This window comes from Coloeus monedula, assembly GCF_965178545.1.
Source record: "Coloeus monedula genome assembly, chromosome: 2".
NCBI classification, from domain to species: domain Eukaryota; kingdom Metazoa; phylum Chordata; class Aves; order Passeriformes; family Corvidae; genus Coloeus; species Coloeus monedula.
This window is the reverse complement of record NC_138782.1, coordinates 57580890-57599450: the sequence shown is the minus strand read 5'-3', so window position 1 is coordinate 57599450 and position 18561 is coordinate 57580890. Positions and strand designations below refer to the sequence as shown.

Below are 18561 nucleotides of genomic sequence, written 5' to 3'. Positions count from 1 at the left end.
ATTTGAACTACTTTTGTAATTTTTTTAATGAACATTTTTGATGTTTGGGTTTTTTTTAAATGAAAAAACAAAAATAAAATTTACCTATCAGCTTCCATGCACTGAAAGAAATCCAGAGAGGACTCTCAGAACTAGCAAAGAATTTCAAATTTGAGCATGAAGATACCTAGTTTGCTACAAAAAAAGGAGACCCTGCAGTTGTAAAATCCTTATCTTTTTCCACATTAGCTATCACTATAAGCCCTTCATTTATGCTGCACAGAAAAACAGACAGCTCTAAGTACACTCTAAATAAGAATGCTTATTTTGCATATAGAATATCTGTGGCTTTCTCCTCTCCCAAGACTACTTTATTTTGAGAAGAAACAGTATCACTTGTTCAAATGCAATATCCAGGAATCCTTTCTAGATATACTTACTGGTGCCTTCTTATCAATAGGCTTTATAACAAACTTCTTGTCATTGAAAGAGATGTTTCTGATTTCACTCCAGGGGAACCCAATCTTCGGGGTTAGTCTGAAAAGAAGAAAAACTTGTTTTAAGAGATGATGCAATGAACATTTTTCTCCCATGTTGCTTCTAACACACAGACTTGGTGGAATGCAATGCTTCACAAAGCTCTCCCAACAGAGAGAAGACAGTAGTTGAACCAGAATACCACAGGGAATAGGAAAAGACCAGTAGCCTCCCTTTCTGAGTCTCTTCTAATTTTCATCAGCCACCCTACTGACCTTTGACTATGTAATAGGGATGGTGTCTACTGAAGCCACATGCTCACCTGCTTTTAAGCTTGTTTTTTTGAAATCTGGGCCCAAAATCCACAGCATGCAGACTTTATGTGCAGTGCTTCCCAGAGGCCTCTCGCACACCATTGGGAGGCATAAGCCAAAGTAACTGAGCTGCTCCCCACACCTTACAGCAGCCACAGGCAAACCTACCCTGCTGTGTTACAGCTAGCCCAGTCACCTCCTGATGCCTTCACTCTGAAGTGCTGGACAGGCACAGTTGGTAGGAGAAGATTTATTTTCTTTTGTTTCACAGAATCACAGAATGGGTCAGGTTGGAAGGGACCACAGTGGGTCACCTGGTCCAACCTCCTTGCTCAAGCAGGGTCATCCTAGAGCACATGGCACTCGATTGTGTCCTGAATATCTCCAGTCAGGGAGATTCCACAACCTCTCTGGGCAACCTGTTCCAGTGCATGGTCACCCTCATGGTAAAGAGGTTCTTCCTCATATTCAGGTGGAATTTCCTGTGCATCAGTGTCTGCTCCTTGCCCCTTGTCCTATTGCTCAGCACCACCAAGAGCAACCTGACTTCATCCTCTTGACACCCTCCCTTCACATTTCTCCTCCCCTAGATTACAGGCAATGTTAGTAACAAAGGGCCCTGTTCTTTCCTTCCATACAAACTGCTCTTTCAGCCGATCCCATGAGTCACCAAGCAGAACTTTACTCACTGGTCATGCAACGAGCTGTGCCACGTGGCTCCCCACTACTGAAAAGCTCCCCTATGAAGCAAAGGGCAAGATTCAGACTCCCAGCTCTTCCTTGCTGCTGAGGAGTCCAGGTCTGTTGATTTGTTTGAAATTGTTTCTATAAGACTCACTAAACTTTAGTTTTAGATTTTCCTCTGCCTGAATTTCTCCAGACTTTTGCATATAAAAAGCATCCAGTTTGTCATGAGATCAAATGTTTCTGAGCCATTCCAAATCTTCACCTCACACACCTGATCAGCTCTGCAGCCAGTTGTAGCATTACAAGGACTCGTGTATTTGACTGTAATAAAGTCCTTTAATTCCCCCAACCAAATATTTTGTTTTTATATTTAATATCACATTATTATTCTTTTATTCTTCTCTTATCAAGGGAGGGTATATTCTCTGGAGATAACTGTTAATGATTAAGAATTGTGTCTTACATAAAAGATAATACCAATGAGCAATCTTCTTGTTATTGTCTAACCCCTCCAACATGCGTCTCTGTCACAATTATTCTTGCAAATGATTTTAAGACACAAGATTTAATGTTTAGCACTTAAAGAAATGTCTATCATCACAGTGGACCACTCGAATTCTGTAAGACTTCTATGGACTACATTGATTAAAGAAAAAAGAGCAATTTTGGGAGGAATTTCACTCAAAGAGATGGAAAGCTACTACATCACAAGATCTTGCTGGGTCCAAGCACAAAAAACTCTTTTTTTAAATTCAGACTTCAAAAATAAAATTCATCCTCTTCAGAACTTTCCACTCCCTAACCTCTAACTCAACTGCAAGATTATGCAAGTGTATGTGTGTAACATTAAGAACTGTAAAGAAAATCATTTGATTAGACTAAGATTAACTAATTACTCCAGCCTCCATCATATTAGTACAAGTGCTTAAATTCTAGATAATACAGTATGACAGACAACTAAAATAATTCACTCATTAGTAAGTTCTACTGCAGATTCTCCTCTTTAATGCATGAAAAAAAAAGCTTGAATATACCTGGAAACAGGACACTGACATGCACTGCAGTATAGAGGCTCACACACCTACAGCACAGCCTCATTTTCCTCACATTGAACTTCAACAATGAAATCTCTGCTTTTTCACCTTTGCCCTCAGTCCACAAATTTTGCACCTACAAACCAGAGGTGCCATACACATCACTATTTTTCTAGTCCCCATATCTGCTGCAAAGACTTAATTATATTGTGGCAGGAGTTACAGCAGAAATAAGCAGTTTATTCCAGCACTGTATTTGTTTTGCAAACGCTCTCGATAGCTCTTTACAGTCAATGGCTACACGCTGCTTCTGCAGCTCGAAAAACCTGTTTGGGTGACCATGGTTACATAGCAAGACCAGTCATTCAAGACTGGAGTATTACATGAGCGAAACTACTTTTCTTTCAAGTGACACTCCTTGTTTTCTGGGTGACAGCACATATTAGCATTGCAGAAAAGACTGCTTTCTCTTTGCCTTATCAAGTGAAGCTCCAGAGAGTTCCAATTAATATTTGGGTTGCATTCAAAGCTTTTTGGAGGCAAAGACATGGAACAGGTGAAATCCCTTCTGCATTTCAGTGATAGCCTGTTACAGATTAGTGACATGAAACAAAGGTTTGAAACATCAGGGGGAGGAAAAGAAAGCAGTCTAGACAGCAATGCTCCATCTAAAAAATATCTATTTTAGCTCCCTTCAATCCTTCAGCTGCAGAGTATTAGAAGAGACTAGCAGGCTTAGACACAGCTGTTCTCACCTTCTTATTATGTTTATTTATAGATGTAGTCTATCATTTCCCACCTACTATCCAATTAATAGTGGCTCTGCCTTTACCAGAAGGGCTGATTAAAACTGTGCATACCTCAGCAAGCCCTTATTTCATTCTTTGTTCACAGTAACTATATAGGTTAGCTCCTCCCTGAGTTCTGGGTGTCACCCAGCTTTGCTTTTGTGTCCACCCCATAAACTGCCGTTTTCAGAACCAGGCAGCTGCACACACATCCATCATTAACTTCAGGACAGGAGTGTCCTTAGGTGTCTGAACACTGCAGATACCTTAGCCTAGCCAGGTTCTTGTGTTGTGGCCACTGATGGCAAACTCGGTGACCTGACTCAAGGAAAAGCCTGGTAAACTCCTCAGTTTGGGGTTCAGCTCCACCACTGCACACTATTATGAAGATGGCATTGTACAACTGACATCTCTCTTTATACAGCAGGTACTGTTAGCAGGTCGGGAAAGACATGAAAGCACAGGTGATGTGAAAGCCCATTTCCTAGCTTCACCTACTGATTCAAAACTCAAACACAAGCATTCTTGTAAATGAGAAATGTCCCATACCAGCCCTTTTTGGAAGATCAAAGGTGAAAACAAAAGTCTTACTTATCATCCTTTTCATAGATGTTGAGCCCCAAGGCATCGACTCCCAGCCAAAGGTCAGTTCCTTTCTTATTTTTGATTTCAAAGTAGTTGATTCCATACATCTCCAGGTCTTGGGCAATCTTCAGGTATTCCAGCATGGCATTCTCTCTGATTGAGACAAGAAAAAGTCAGATAAATGAGAAACCAACATCTGCTCTGTCTCAGAAAGCACAAACACCTCGGAAGAAAAAAATAATTTTTCCTAAACCTCACTTCAAACACAGAAGTTAAAACTGAACATTCACCATTTGGGATTCACTTTAGAAGTTATGATATCACATCTATCAGCAGACACAGACAGAGTATTCCCATTTACCAATCCCTAGTATTTCCAGACAGAAAATTAGCAACATTCATCTCTCTCAGCATTCATCCTTGTCTCATGGTACAGTGAGTAGGAAAGGTATAGTATCTGAGCTTTCCCCATCTGTCAATGGAAATGCTTCAATGACTCTAAGGTTTGACATACACCTTTACTCTCTTTCCCACTCAAAGCTATCACTAATACAATGTACACAGGTCCAAGATCTTCAGGAAGCCACACTGTTCTCAGCACCAGTACAAAATACACTGCTGTGTTTTGCCATGTGGTTCAATACTGAGCTAAAAAACCACACCAGGAGTAGGCTCACACAGGCAGCTCAGAGTCTAAACCACAGAGTAACAAAACCACGTTGCAGAAATGCAAACTTAAGGTAATCAAACAAGCGGCAAGGTGACCAGTCCAAGGACCAACACAAAACACTCACTTGAGCATGCCACTGTGTTCAGCGTGCCACACCTGGATCCGTTCTTCCCACTGCTCTCTGGAGAGCTTATGCTGGTCCATCACCCTGTACAAGGAAACAGACATGAGCGAGATTAGATGTTCTGCAGTATCCATTGATGGGGATCTTTGCTATGGTCTTATTCTCACCCTGGTGGAAGCCTTACTGTAGCCAAAAGGAAAACCCTACTCAGCCCAAAGATGTTCTCTGTGAAGCAGAGCAACTCAGAATGAACAATAACCCTCTGCAAAGCCATTCTGGTCATTGACCAGACACATGAGAGGGTATAAGCAAAACACTGCAAACAAATCACACACATGCTGTAGACACCAGGGGATTAAAGCAAAGCAAAAGTTGGCACAATCCCTGGAATCAGACATTGCTGCAGTGTCATCAGGAAGTGTAAGCAGAAGCCATTGGTCTGATAACATCCACTGATCCTGTGCGGGGATGGACTGTGTAGCTGCAAGACATGCTTTCCACATAGAAGATTTTTAGGATTGTACATTAGGATTAAGGACACACAACCCAACCTTTTTCAGGAATGACATATTCTTGACTTAATGCTGCTCTTTTCTTCTTAAAGAGGAGACATTCCTACTGCTACAGTTACCAGTACAGCAGTAGTGTTTAAGAAATAAAAGCTGAATACAAAACTGTATTTCCTCTCTCTAACCAACCAAGGAGGAGCAAAAACATACTCAAATATGACAGGTAGATATAAAATAAGGGAGAACCCCAATTGTATACAGTTCAATTAAAAAAACAAAACAAACCCAAGCATGCTTTCAAATGAAATTCTTTGTATTTAACTTGAATTCAAATTTTAAAAAAGACTGCATCAGCCAATTCCTTCACCTTTGGGGGATCAGACGCTCTGAATTGAGGTATCCAGGCTTGTGCACCTCTTTGTTGTAATCTCCAAATTTGGCCTGCACAGCATAGGAGCCAAGAAGTACTGCTGTTTCAGGAGGACAGTAGATCTCATCACTGAGGATCCCTTCCTTCACCTGCAGGAAGAACAGCTTCTGCGTGATGTCCTGAATCAGCTCTTCAGACACATCTTCAGGGAAGAACTTGGCACGAAATCTGAACTGGAGGGGATTCTCCTTTCTGATTTCTTGAGCAGAAACCTGAGGACAGAGGTGACACCACAAATGAGGAGGTGTTTTTTTGCAAACATTAGAATAGATTGCTTTCACACAGAAAAAAGGATTTGGGGCATTTGTTGTAAGAGGCGAGTGACTGCCAATTCCTTAGTGGAATTCCTTAATTCTGGCTGTTTACTAGTATGAGAACACAGGGCAGATGCATTATGTTTTCTAAATAAGCCAGTTAAATACTGTCTGTACAGCAAATACTGGTCAGTGGAGAATGATTTACTGTGCTGTATCAGACAGCAAACCCATCCAGCATTGTGTGTTTGACAGAGAACAGCCCCCTGACACTAAACAGGTGTGTCACTGACTGCCCCATCAAGAAAAGCAGTTCATGCCCTCATAAGAGCTGGGAATGCACAAACAGCAGCACATCAGAGGTGTCAGCACTCGACTGCCCAGCCTGGAAGTGCCCCTTTACCAATTAGTGCACAACTGATCCTACACTGGCAGGGCCTAAGCCCATCATCAGCTAAGGTGCTCCTCCAGCCACAGAAAGCGCAGCTGCTTCATCCCAACAAAGTACAGTATCAAGCTGCTGCTGCACATCTGGCAAATGCTTCCTGCAACTCAGAGAGTGAAAGGGCAAACTTCTACCATGCCACACCTCACCAATGGAGATCACAAAGTAAACTCTATAAACAATCCTGGTATTATGAAAATTAGGGAGCAATCAACGACAGGCACAAGGTGTATAAAGTTGCAGCCAATAACACATCAGGAAACATACAAGCTTTAACCTTTGGCCAGCAATTAGCCCAAAGTCTGTTACCTTTTTATCAAGCTTCAGCCAGGTCTGGAATCCTTTGTTGTCCACATACTGCAGACCAAAGTACCACACTTCTCGCAAACCTATGGTTTTAACCACCTGCAACACAAAGGTAAAAAAAGAAAAAGTTATTGCAGCTGAAACTTCACTTGAGGTCCAGGTATCCTTTCGAGTCCCATGTCACCTGTGATGGGTGCAGGCAACAGCCTAAGCCTACTCATTTGGCATCTCTTAATTTCACCTTGTAGACAAAGATACCCATCTGCCATAGTAGATGACAGCATAGGCTAAGGTACTTGTCCCACCCAGTTTCTAGAAGATGATGATCTTGGGGAAACTAGGTGAGACAAACAGCAAGTGACAGGCCACCAGCTGCTGGACTGATACACTGGCAGCAGGTGGGGCTTCTGCTTGCCTTTATCTACTGTCCCATCTTAAAACTGTACTTAGTGAAGCAGACGAATTATGTCACCAAAGTTGTTGGTGGGATGGTCTCTAATGGCGTTAGTACTAACTACAACTAGTCAGCAGTACTAATGGCTCAAGTGATCTTGTCTACCAGTCACCAGAAATTATTCCTTCAGGAGGAAGCACCTGAGAGATGCTTCATATCACTGCTGTGTGGCTCAGAGTTATAACAAGATGCAAGTATTCTCAGTCAAGGTTATTATTTTTTTAAACTCCCAAGAAGGGAGTTTATGAAGGACAAAAATACATTGATGGCCCCACATTAGGACAACTTTCATTTCATATATTATAAATACTAACCAGCTGAAAGATGCAGAAACACCACCCATTGACTGGATGGCACACCTACTAGGAAAACCAGTCCTGTTTGTACATGTTACTTTTCCTCAGTGGAGGATAGAGCCTAACTGCTCCCTGACCTCCTCCTACTCTTGACAGCTTGTTCTTATAGCCAAGTGCTTGGCTGCCAGCTCATCTACCTGTAAAGTTGTGCTCTAGACACAGCCAAAATCTGCAAAGATCTACTACATACACAGCTGGATCACTTCCAAGATGTTATTTGCAGAGTAGCCCCTCAAAAAGTGATGTAGGCATTGCTACAGGGAGTTCAACTGAGTGGAAGGCAAGAAGTTTTTAAAACCACTTTGCAGGTTAGGGAAGTGTGACAGACTTGAGAACCCGTGCTTCAGCAAGTCTAAGATCTCAACCAAGGATCTGTTTCACCCCCACATTTATGGTATTGCTGGAGACACTCTGGCTGGAGAGCAGACTTGAGAGAAACAATGTTATGTTAGCTAAGACTAACTAGAGTTCACCAAAAAGACAATAAAACCCACCAATCCAACAACAACAAAACAACCCCAAGACCCATGTCCTTTTAAAAAGAGCTGGGGTCTGAAAATAATTCAGCTTTAACTTGACTAAAATTCCTTTTCCTTCCTCCCTCAAAGTGGCTTGTTTCATCATGGAAGAGACAAGTTTTCTGACAGCTGGATGTATTTTTATGAAGTCTAGCAGAAAAGCAGGGGTATGTTGAGTGTGGTACTTCCTGTTGCACAAAAGAGTGTTGCAACTTTGTTAAAATAAAAAAGTTGCATAAATCAAGCAGTTATCAGGTCATTATCTCTGAATGTCTCTTCCAAGAGAAAAAGTACACTCTTCCTAAAAATAGAGTTAGAAAGCTTGCAGAAATTATGACTCCTCAAGTTCTTCGCAAAAACTTAAAAGCAAGGAAGAAGAAAGTATTGAGCCAAACTTCACAATTTGACTGTTTGAGTTCCAACACAAAGAACAAAGAACAAAGAACGTTCTAGCTGTACTGGGAAATGCTCTGTAAACTTCCTCCATGGCAAAACAAGGAAGAAATAAGAAATGAGGCATTATATACAAGATGGGAGACACCTCCTCTGCTTCCTCAAATGCATGAAGCAGCAAATCTTAAGTCTGCCCATTCCACTCAGTAATGCATTTACTTCCAGAAAATGCCAGTTACACTCTCTTTCATTTGAATTTCTTTTACTCATGGTCAGAAGGGCACATTACTACCTGGGAGATACTTCAGCGAGCTGCAGAGTCCAGGGGGCTGGTTCTTGGGACACCTCAGACCTCACTGCAGCATAAACTCTCTACAGGACAGGCTTGAGTGGAACGGAGCTTAATATTCCCAGGTTTCCACTATTTTCCCTCTCCTATAAAAGGAGCTCTGATACACCTTACATGCAGGATACAGTCATGCTAGGAAAGCCTAAAACACAAGGGCACAGAGTAGCCCTGTTAGCTGACAACCAGGCCAAGAAATCACCCTGTAGTATTTAAAAATAGCTGGCTTCTTCAAAACCCCCACAGTGGTTCTGCAGTTCACCTTGGGCCACTCCCCATACCTGTGAAAACCTGTGGCCTCCACAGGCTCTATCTGAGTGTAAACTCCACCCAAGACAAGGGCCTAGTGAAAGGTTTGCTCAACAGAACTGAAGAGAGAATGTATGGTCTTCACCTTTTCTGGTTTTGTGCTGCACACTTCTACCTCAGCCTTCCCTTAATATGCAGAAGTACCCCCAAAAAGGTACGAAATATGGACAAGAACTTCCAGTCACAGCTTTTAAACCCAAGCCATTGGATATAAGGAGCAAATCTTTATGAGGAGTAGATCTATCCCAATAATGCACTTAGTGCTGTGACAAGCGTTCTTCAGAAATCCCAAAGTACCCAGACGGCAAGCTACAATAGAAGTATCTTCAATCTGAAACATCCTGCCTTTTCCATGTCTCAGGATTTTGAACTTCTCAGCTGAAGGCAGAGAAAATAGCTTCTCTTCTGCCAGAGAGATGACCCTGTCTCTTAACAGATGTAAACATTAGTTAATATATATGGGGGGGCAGGGGTGGGGTGGAGGGAAGTACTTGTTGACTGCTTGTCATAAGGACATACTTACAGTCTAATCTAAAACACTGCTTTTAAAAGCCTGGCTTTCAATACTTTGGATTTTTGTACTGTCAGAGACAAAATCTGATTTCTCTGTTTTGGATTAACATGAATGGGCTGAGGGAAGAAGTTACTCTGATGCAATGGTGACCAGCAGTGAATGGAATCATAGAATAGCCTGGGTTGGAAGGGACCTTAAAGATCACCTAGTTCCACCCCCCTGCCACGCACAGGGACACCTTCCACTACACCAGATTGCTCAGAGCTCCATCCAAGCAGGCCTTGAACACTTCCAGGGGTGGGGCATCCACAGCTTCTCTGGGCAACCTGTTCCAGTGCCTCACCACCCTCAGAGAAAAGAATTCCTTCCTAATATCTAATCTAAACCTGCTTCTTTCAGTTTTAATCCATTCCCCCTTACCCTGTCACTAACGCCCTTGTAAATAGTCTCTTTCCAACTTTTTTGAGGGTTCCTTTCAGGTACTGGAAGGCTGCAGTTAGGTCATCCCAAAGCCTTCTCTTCTCCAAGCTGAATAATCACAATTCTCAGCCTTTCCTCATAGGAGAGGTGACCCATCTTCCTAATCAACTTGGTGACCCTCCTTTGGAAGATCAAACATCAAATGCTGGTTCCATAAAAATGCAAGTTTCAAATGCTCTTCAGCAAATTTCCAGTCTCAGAATCGTGGAATATTCTGAGTTGGAAGGGACCCACAAGGATCATCAAGTTCAACTCCAAAATGAATGAACCACATGGGGATTGAACCCTTGACCTCCGTGTTCAATGAATACTTGGTCTTTTTCCCACAGCAGTAGTAATCAGAAGGAATTAAAGTTAGATTTAATGCTAAACCCAAGCTGGAGTACTCGGTTTTGTACTGTGAAGTTCTGCAGTGATTAGAATTTGATTTCCTTCTTTCACTCCTTTCAAGAACCCACTAAAAGTGTTTTTGCCCTATTTGTTTGTTGGGGGTTTGGAATTTTGTTTGTTTTTTAAACTGGTTTGTAGGTTGTTTGTTTTGAGGGGTTTTTTGGGTTTTCTTTTTAAGTACTTCTTAATGCACAATTGCCATAAGGCCTAGCAAGTTCTAGTTAACTCACTGAAACAAGAAATCGTACCAACAACAGTTCAGAAGGAATGGACATTGTTTAGCTGGTACTGCCTACTTGAGTTAAAACTCAACCACCCTTTGCTATCAAGGTTAGTGGGTACAAGGGGAGAAGTGCAAATAACAGTTTGTGATCACCTTAAAATGTGTGACTGAAATCTGCATAGACTAAGTCTTATTTTTCTGGTCTACAGTAGAAATGGCTAGAAGCAAGTATTTTCTTTTTTTTTTTTTTTTTTTTGAGTTTCAGAGCAGTAAGTGTTTTCTGCTGAAATCTAGGCCTTGCTTCAGTGTTATAACAGCAAGCTACTTAAGACAATAATAACAAAGTTTTATAAATAGCACATTGTTTGTTTTAGTTGTCTTTATCTGACCTTTGTAGGTCCATCTTCAAACAGACCTGTACATTGTTAATGCAGTAACAGGAAGAATAACAGTAAGGGAGAAGAGTCTTGGCCACTCATGCCCTCCACTTCCCTGGGAATCCCTGAAGGCAGGCTGCACAAATCTCTGCTCTGTCCCACTGCACAGGGGCTTCTTACAAGGCATGTTGCCTGTAAATGCTGCACAGAGACCACGAGCTCTTCTGGTTTTCCAGTACTATGGCAAACTCAAACAACTGTGGCAAGTGGTTCCTCAAACCCAGCATTTGAATGAATGTAGCCGTGCCAACACCCTCATCAGCCACCTGAAGACCTGATTCTGAAGAGTTTTATGCACAAGAGCATAAAACCTTAGAAGCCTTAGAACCATTTTAACCTTAGAAGTTAAGAGCTATATAAGAGCTAAGCTGTATTTCAAAGCAAGAGGTGCATTTTTACATGCTACCTATGCTGTCTAAGCATTTTAGATCCCTTGTGACACTTCATCATCTAACATGCTAGGAAGACAGGTTTCACTGGAACACAACATACCTGCAACGGTTTTTACCTTTTACTTCTACTGTAATGAAATTTAGAGATCTTAGTTCAGAGTGGGACCCTTTGATTAGGAGGTAGAGAGAAGAAAGACAGGTTTGGAATCCAGTCTTAAGAAAACATTATAGTCCAAAACATACTCCAAAATTAAATGACAAGAGCCCACACCAACCCTTCACTGACCTGGTCAAACAGCTGTTTGCCTGTAGTGTTTGGCTGGATGGCAAACTCCAGCTCTGCATCCATAGTAACAACTCGAACGTTGATCTAAGGAGAAAAACAAAAAGCATTGTTTAAGATGCATTGGAAGTTTTTCTAGGTGTTAACACAGTACTTTGTGTACAAGAGTCTCCACGCTTTGATGCACTCCCGTAACCTCTATAATAAACACACTTAAGACTCAATTAGAATCGTGTTATCACACCAGCAAATTTAATTGGGGCACTCATTCTGCTGTTTTAACCAAATTGCACCACAGGTTTTCCTACTCAACACAGGATTGGACAGATCTTCTGGTTCAACAGGAGGGTATTTTAGACTTGACCCTTTCCAGGCCTAAACCCTCTTGGACTAAGAGCTACTGTGAGTGCACAGTATAGCTGCCTGCAGGCCATCCCTTGGATTACGAAAGGCCCTAATGACTAAATTAAATTTAAGACTTATAATTTAACTTCCATTTATATTAGAGCTGGAATTAATCTGAGGTTTTAAAGGCAAAAGGCTGCAGATCATTCTTATAAAGCAATCAGCATTAACCGGATAAACATTCATTCTTTCCCTCATAAAAATCTAGTCAGCACATAAAAACAGCAGCAACAGGTACTGAATGATGCTACAGGGCAAGAGTTCAATAAGCTCTTGCTGTCAGTGAAGAAACAACATAACCAGATTTACTGCAATGGCACTAGACTGCAAGACAGAGGTTACTACTGAATGCAGAAGCCAAGAGTGTTTAATGACTAGAAAAAGTGTACTAGCAGTTAATTGGGAGGCAAAAGCAGCACCTGATCTTGCAGGGAATGGCATAAGGACCAGCAAAATGGAAAACTGGGAAAGGATTATCTCCAAATGTTCTGACTATAGCTTGCAATATCATACTACTTCTCAAAAAACCCAACAATCCCGCCAAAAAAATCTAAAAAAACCCAAACATGGATGATTGTGTGGTATGGTTATGCTAACAACTAGCTTTTTAGCTCAATATTTTCAACAAAAGAGACAAAAAAATGGACATGTAAATACAAGGCCAGACAACAGGTAAGACACAGGCAGATGAGATTTCATGACAATTTCCCAACAACTTGTAAATGTCACATTACAAAAAGCCAGGGCTAAGAGACCTTCAGAGGTGTGCCAGGCTCTTCTGAAATGAGAGGTAAAAGAGGCAGGAGAGGAATAGAATCACTCTATACAAAGCTTTGACCTTCAGCAGTTCCCAGCAGCTTAATTATGTATGTTTAAACTCTAGGATAAATGTCAGATGTAAGAATGTTATAATTAACACAGAACTGTGAATAAAACAAGTTGCTTCAGCTAGGTTTAGTAAAATACGTTAGAAAGTTTTGTACTCCTTTTTCAGTGAGACACTAAATGTTTAACCAACCTTCTTCAGTTTAATGGTGGGTCTGGCAATGTTAGGGTAATAGCTGAACTTGATCTTAGAGATCTTTTCCAAACTAAGTGATTCTATGAAGGCATCAAGTATCTTTATAGAATTGTTTCTTTCTTCTGTGCTCTCCCACCTGACAGAGGACCCTCCCAAAGAAAGATGACTGAAGGCAGTTTCCAAGTCATGGGACCCCAGAACTGAACCAGAGAAGGTGACTTAGTGATGCCACTTTCAAGTTGTATTTTTAGAGCGCTGTCTAAATTAGGACTTTAAAAAAAAATCTCTAAATGCAAGATGAAAGAATAAGCAAGAAGGTAAAAGGAGATCTTGGAAAACCTAACTGTAGCATTTGGGATCATAATGGGGCATGGAATTATGCTTAAGGTTTCCTTCCCATGCCTTAAGAACCAAAGGTTTCCCAAGAAGTGTTTCCAGTGTAGGAAGGGAGGGGAAATTCAGTATCAAATTCTCTGGAACAGCAAGGCTGCAATTCAAAGATGTGACCTTAAAAAACACCTGTTGCTTAATCCCTCTCAACAATAAATCCCTAATCATATTCTAATCCCTTTCTACCCACTTCAAGGAAACATATGCTTGTCGTCTTCAGTTTTGTGCTGTGCAAGTTATTTGTACTTCTGGCTGGAACACCACAGTGGTGTAAAATAAGTATCACTTTACAAGCTAAAGAACTTAAAATGAAGTGCTTCCTACTGCTTACCAGAAAAGCTGCAGAATGATGGCTGAGTACAAAGTTCCAGCTAGTACCAATATGTATGTGTTTTCCTCTATCTCTCCTTAGTGGTTAATCTGCTAGTAAAAAAAAATTAAAACTCCCTAGTCCTGTTTTACTACAACACTAAAAGACTGTAGGATCAGCTATATAGTGAGCTATTTGGTGCTAAAGCCATTTAGCTGCTACATATTTTGAGAATTATTTTAGTATTAAGACCAAAAATTGTAGTAATGTGCTTTTCCACTTCAATCATCATTTAAAGTCAGAAGCATGCAGGAACATGACTACTTACTTGGTTATCCAAAAAGCTTTCAAGGACACTTGGGCCCTGCAGTAAAGGTTAATTTCTGTGTTCTTTAAGGGCTGCATAACCGTCAGGACAAAGAGGAATTCCCTGGTGTGCCCTCAGACAGACTGCCAGCCACATGATGGGCAGAGCAAGAAGAGACAAGGCCTTCTGTCCCTTCAATGAGTTGGTGACTGCCTGGGAATATCCTTTGAATCTCCTTCCTGCCCTATTAAGCCCTTCTGCTTCTCATCTCCAAACCTTAACCTTGACTTCAAGAACATAATAGTTTTAACAGTGTTTCTAAATGGATGTCCTACAACCACTCCATACAAGCTTTTAGCCGCAGAGAAGCTCATAGTAAAGCAGCAAACAGAGCTTAACCCACATGAAACCCTGGTTTAGACAGTCTGAAGAAACCTTGATGCCTGTTACATTGAGAGTCAATCAGTTTGGGACTCAGGTCAGACCAGATGAAACTCCCCATGGCGCCAAGATGATTAAATCAACACCCAAAGTGCTAACCAACTCAGGTATTGTTGGGGAGGAAAACAGGGAACAACTCAAACTAATTTCCATAAGCAACAAAAAGAGCAAGACACAGTAAACACAGCTTTCACAAGTGAAGTCGTGCTCACCCTGTCTAGGCAAGGCATGTCCTTTGTAAGATCCTACCAAATCCTGGCAATAATCCAGGACAATGTTGAAGCCATAACCAAAATGAGAACAGTTTTTCATTTTTAAGAGCACAGGGGTGTGGAGGGAAGAGAACAGCATATGGCTGTTATACATGAAATAAGGGTTATATTAAAAAATATGTGCATTTAAGCACACAAAGCATGCTAAAAATCCTGGACAGTAAGATGTGACTTCTTTCTTGATAGGCTAATGTCATAACACTTGATTATTCTTGGGGTTGGAAATAGATTATATTTAAGGTCCCTTACAACCTTAAATATTCAGTAATTCTACTTTTATGTCTGAGGCTAACACACTTAAAATGAGAAATAGGGCCTTTAAGGTTTGCTTGTGCACACAAAAACATTACAAAACACAAGTTTTTCCTCTTCGCCTGTCTTAGGATGCATAAAATTGCTAACAAATTGGATCCACAAGAGCATGCTGTGTAAAAGGCAATGCCATTTACATCAAAAGGAGAAACTCTCCATGAAGCTGAAGATCTAAGTACACTGAAAGACTGAACACCAGTTCCATGACTTGACTGGACTGCAGCATGTTAGCTACCTTACCAGCTCGAACAAGAGAGTAGAAGATGAAGGCCAGAGCTAGAGAGAACTTCAGAGTAAAGTTTAAATGGTTGTAACACTATGGAAAGCTGTGGTAGTTAGAATGGAATCTTCTGTGCTTCAGCAATGCCCTTAAGTCATGCATTTGCTCGTTGTTAAAACAACATCTTTTCTAATGCTAGGTCAGTAGCTCAATCTGTGGGGCAGGTGCAGCCTTTCAAAGTCCATGCACATCAGTAGAGTATCTAACTTGAAAAATTGAAGTGCCATTTGAAAAATATTCGAAGGAGGCAACACACTGCCAACCAGCTGAGTGGCACCATCTCTTCAGAAGAATCAAGGCCCAGACAGGAACCCAAGATGACATTGCCTCTTCAATCCCTTTCTGTCACGAAAACCCAGTTTCTAGGTGTGTTGGACACTATGAATGCACAGCTGTAGTTTTTTCTAACATCCGACTCTTGAGTGCCTTGGTGCAGAATCTGTCTCTGTTTGCAGGCAACACGGTATCTTTGAAGTTAACCATCCTCTCCTGATACTGCAGCTCCACTGAAAAAGATCCCACACTGAAGGGAAAAGGGCAGGCAGGACAGGGAAAAAAAAAACAACCCCACAGCTCTCAGACACACTATGCCATTGTGGATATTTTGCACCCTGATGCATGTAATCTAATAGTTCACTTGCATAATAAAATAGCTCAGTGAAACCATGAAGTTGTGCAAGTCATTTAAGTAAGACCATACAATTCAATTTCAGTGAATACACAAGATAAAGGGCAGTAAATACCAACTTTTACCCATTAACACAGGACAAACCAGTACTTAACTGTGTCACTTATCATTATCATTAGCAGCTCTAAATGCCTTAGACAATGCTCAGGAATGTTTTCTTCCTCTTTCCAAGGAGAAAGAAAGACCAGAGTCTCCTAAACAGCCGGTTTCCAAGTGCAGTATCTTTCCAAGTGGTGGCAATTCGGAGTAGAGAGCCTAGATAGACATGCCTCCTTTCTTCAGTCGCTGGGTGTCTGGAAATCCCAGGAGTCACTGGTACGTTTAACCACATTTTGAAGTGCTGCACTGCAAAGCACACTCTATGAAGAGCAGCGTGCAGAGCTGTTGAGCCTTCTCGTGCACACACAAACTGACTGTGTACATATGGACTTGCTTGTGCTGAAGAAATACCGAAGTCTTAACAAGCAAGAGGAAGCAGTGGCACTAATAATATTGTTAAGAAAGTAGTAGCATTAATCCTCACTCCTGCAGGTCTGCTCTTTCGCCATACAAGCAGCAACTTCTAATGGAATAAATAACAGGCAAGCTTCTTGGCCTGGGCTGCAATGCATCTGCAAGGACAAAGTAATCTCATTTTGACCTTAGCAACCAGAGCTGTTCATAGACGCGTGTAGTGATTAAGTGTCTGGTAATAGGAAAAACAACTTCATGTAGCAGCATCAGAAGGGCACTGCAACTGCTCTCTGTTCTTCCACATTCCATTCAGTAGTGTCCACGGGTTCCAGGTCCAATAACAAAGAAAGATATTGTGCTAACTGATGAAGTAACTGTTGTGCCAGCTCCTGGAAACTGTTATGGGAAAATTTTCAACTTAGACTAGGGAAAAAAAATCTTAGAGGCTTCAGAGCTCAGAGCTAGTCTGCTAACACTTCAGTATCTGCATTCCTCTGTCCTCCACAAGTTACTTAAGTCAACAGGTAATGGTTCAGAGACTGTGCAGAGGAGAAGACAACTCTGAGAAGGTAAATAGCACAAATAACTCAGAAGCAACTGCAGAAATATTAGTTCAATTTATGATATTCTTTTTAAGAGCTTATGAACACCAGCATGTCAAGAACACAACACCTGGAGACAATTCTGTTTCTTCTCTGACAGAATAACCTGCCTGATGGAGCAAATCTCATCTAGCAACATATTTGACATGGTGCCATACAACATAGACTAGGCATAAAACAAATCTGAGCCATGTGAAATTACAACCAAATGACACGTTGTGCACCCACATTCTCCACAGCTTCTTTCAGAGCAGGAGACAAATGTCATGAATATCAAACAAATGATCAATTCCATTTGCTGCTGCAGGATTGCCAAAACACAGCTCCCCTCCCAGTTGGGCTCAGCACCTTCATCTTGCTGGCACTATTTCAGGGACACATACTCTGACCTTTTCCTGTCAAGCCAAGGTCTTGAAAAGGGGATGTGAGTCTGGTGGGATTGAGGAATAAGAAAACAAAGTTAAGTACTCTCACAGAGTAAGATCACAAACAGCACCTAGTCAAAAACAAGCAAGAAAGACTTTTGGGAGGACAGGGCTGGAATTCAAATATCTTGGTAGGTCTGGAAAATAAGTTACAGGTGTTACACTCGGAGAGGTGAGAATGGACAAAGGGCAGAGATGAACAAATTACAGCCTTGCCAACAATGGGCTACAGCAGGACTGTAGACAAGGATGTGTTCTATTATAATCCCCAGAAAAACACCACATTTCCTGGTGCGATGCTATTACACAGAAGGGAAAATTACATTCTTGAGTGTATTTGTCACCGGAAGCATTACAGAAGGTGACTATTCTGTTCGGCCTGCCTGATGACTTGCTAGTTGGAATGCTGTCACCCAAATTTGAATGCTTCTTTTGGAAGGGGGCAAGTTCATCAAGGAAAAGCTACACTAATCTACAGGCCAATAGTTTCTGGGTTGGCTGCCAGTTGTTTTTTTTTTAATCTGTGTGTCTATGAGGTTCTTGGTTTGTGGGGGTTTTTTTTGTTTGTTTCAAACTAGATTTTATTTTTAAACATCTCACTGATCCCCTTCCAAATGGGAATTGTCTGAAACATGACACATTTTATATAGAAGACAGCAACTTCTAAAGCCACATGGAGAAAACCAGTAAAAACCTCTCTTGCTGCAGGCTGAGTAATATGACAAGAAACAATAATTGCTGGAGTGGTAAGATACTATGATATTATGTAACCACTTCCATGCAGCCTTCAGAAAACACAAGTTCAAGTCCTTCTCAGTGCTACATTTTTATGATTTAAATGACGTCCAAGAACCTGAAATGAGAAGGCAAATGACAGACCCACCATTTCTCTTCAGTGGGAAGGAGAATCCAATTTCTATGAGAATGGGAAAGAACTGCACAGCACCAAAAAAAGCCT

General features: G+C 41.3%; 1 protein-coding gene across 1 annotated transcript in view; it reads right to left on the bottom strand.

Annotated features, from left to right (window-relative positions):
• Positions 1-18561, bottom strand: part of EZR (ezrin) — a 37480-nt gene that overhangs the window by 8057 nt on the left and 10862 nt on the right. Inside the window, exons 2-7 of the mRNA XM_082276667.1 lie at positions 11701-11784; positions 6606-6701; positions 5535-5809; positions 4659-4742; positions 3871-4017; positions 420-516 (exon numbers count right to left, since the gene is read on the bottom strand). Coding sequence (XP_082132793.1) covers positions 420-516; positions 3871-4017; positions 4659-4742; positions 5535-5809; positions 6606-6701; positions 11701-11784 — 783 coding nt within the window. The remainder of the gene's footprint in view (positions 1-419; positions 517-3870; positions 4018-4658; positions 4743-5534; positions 5810-6605; positions 6702-11700; positions 11785-18561) is intronic.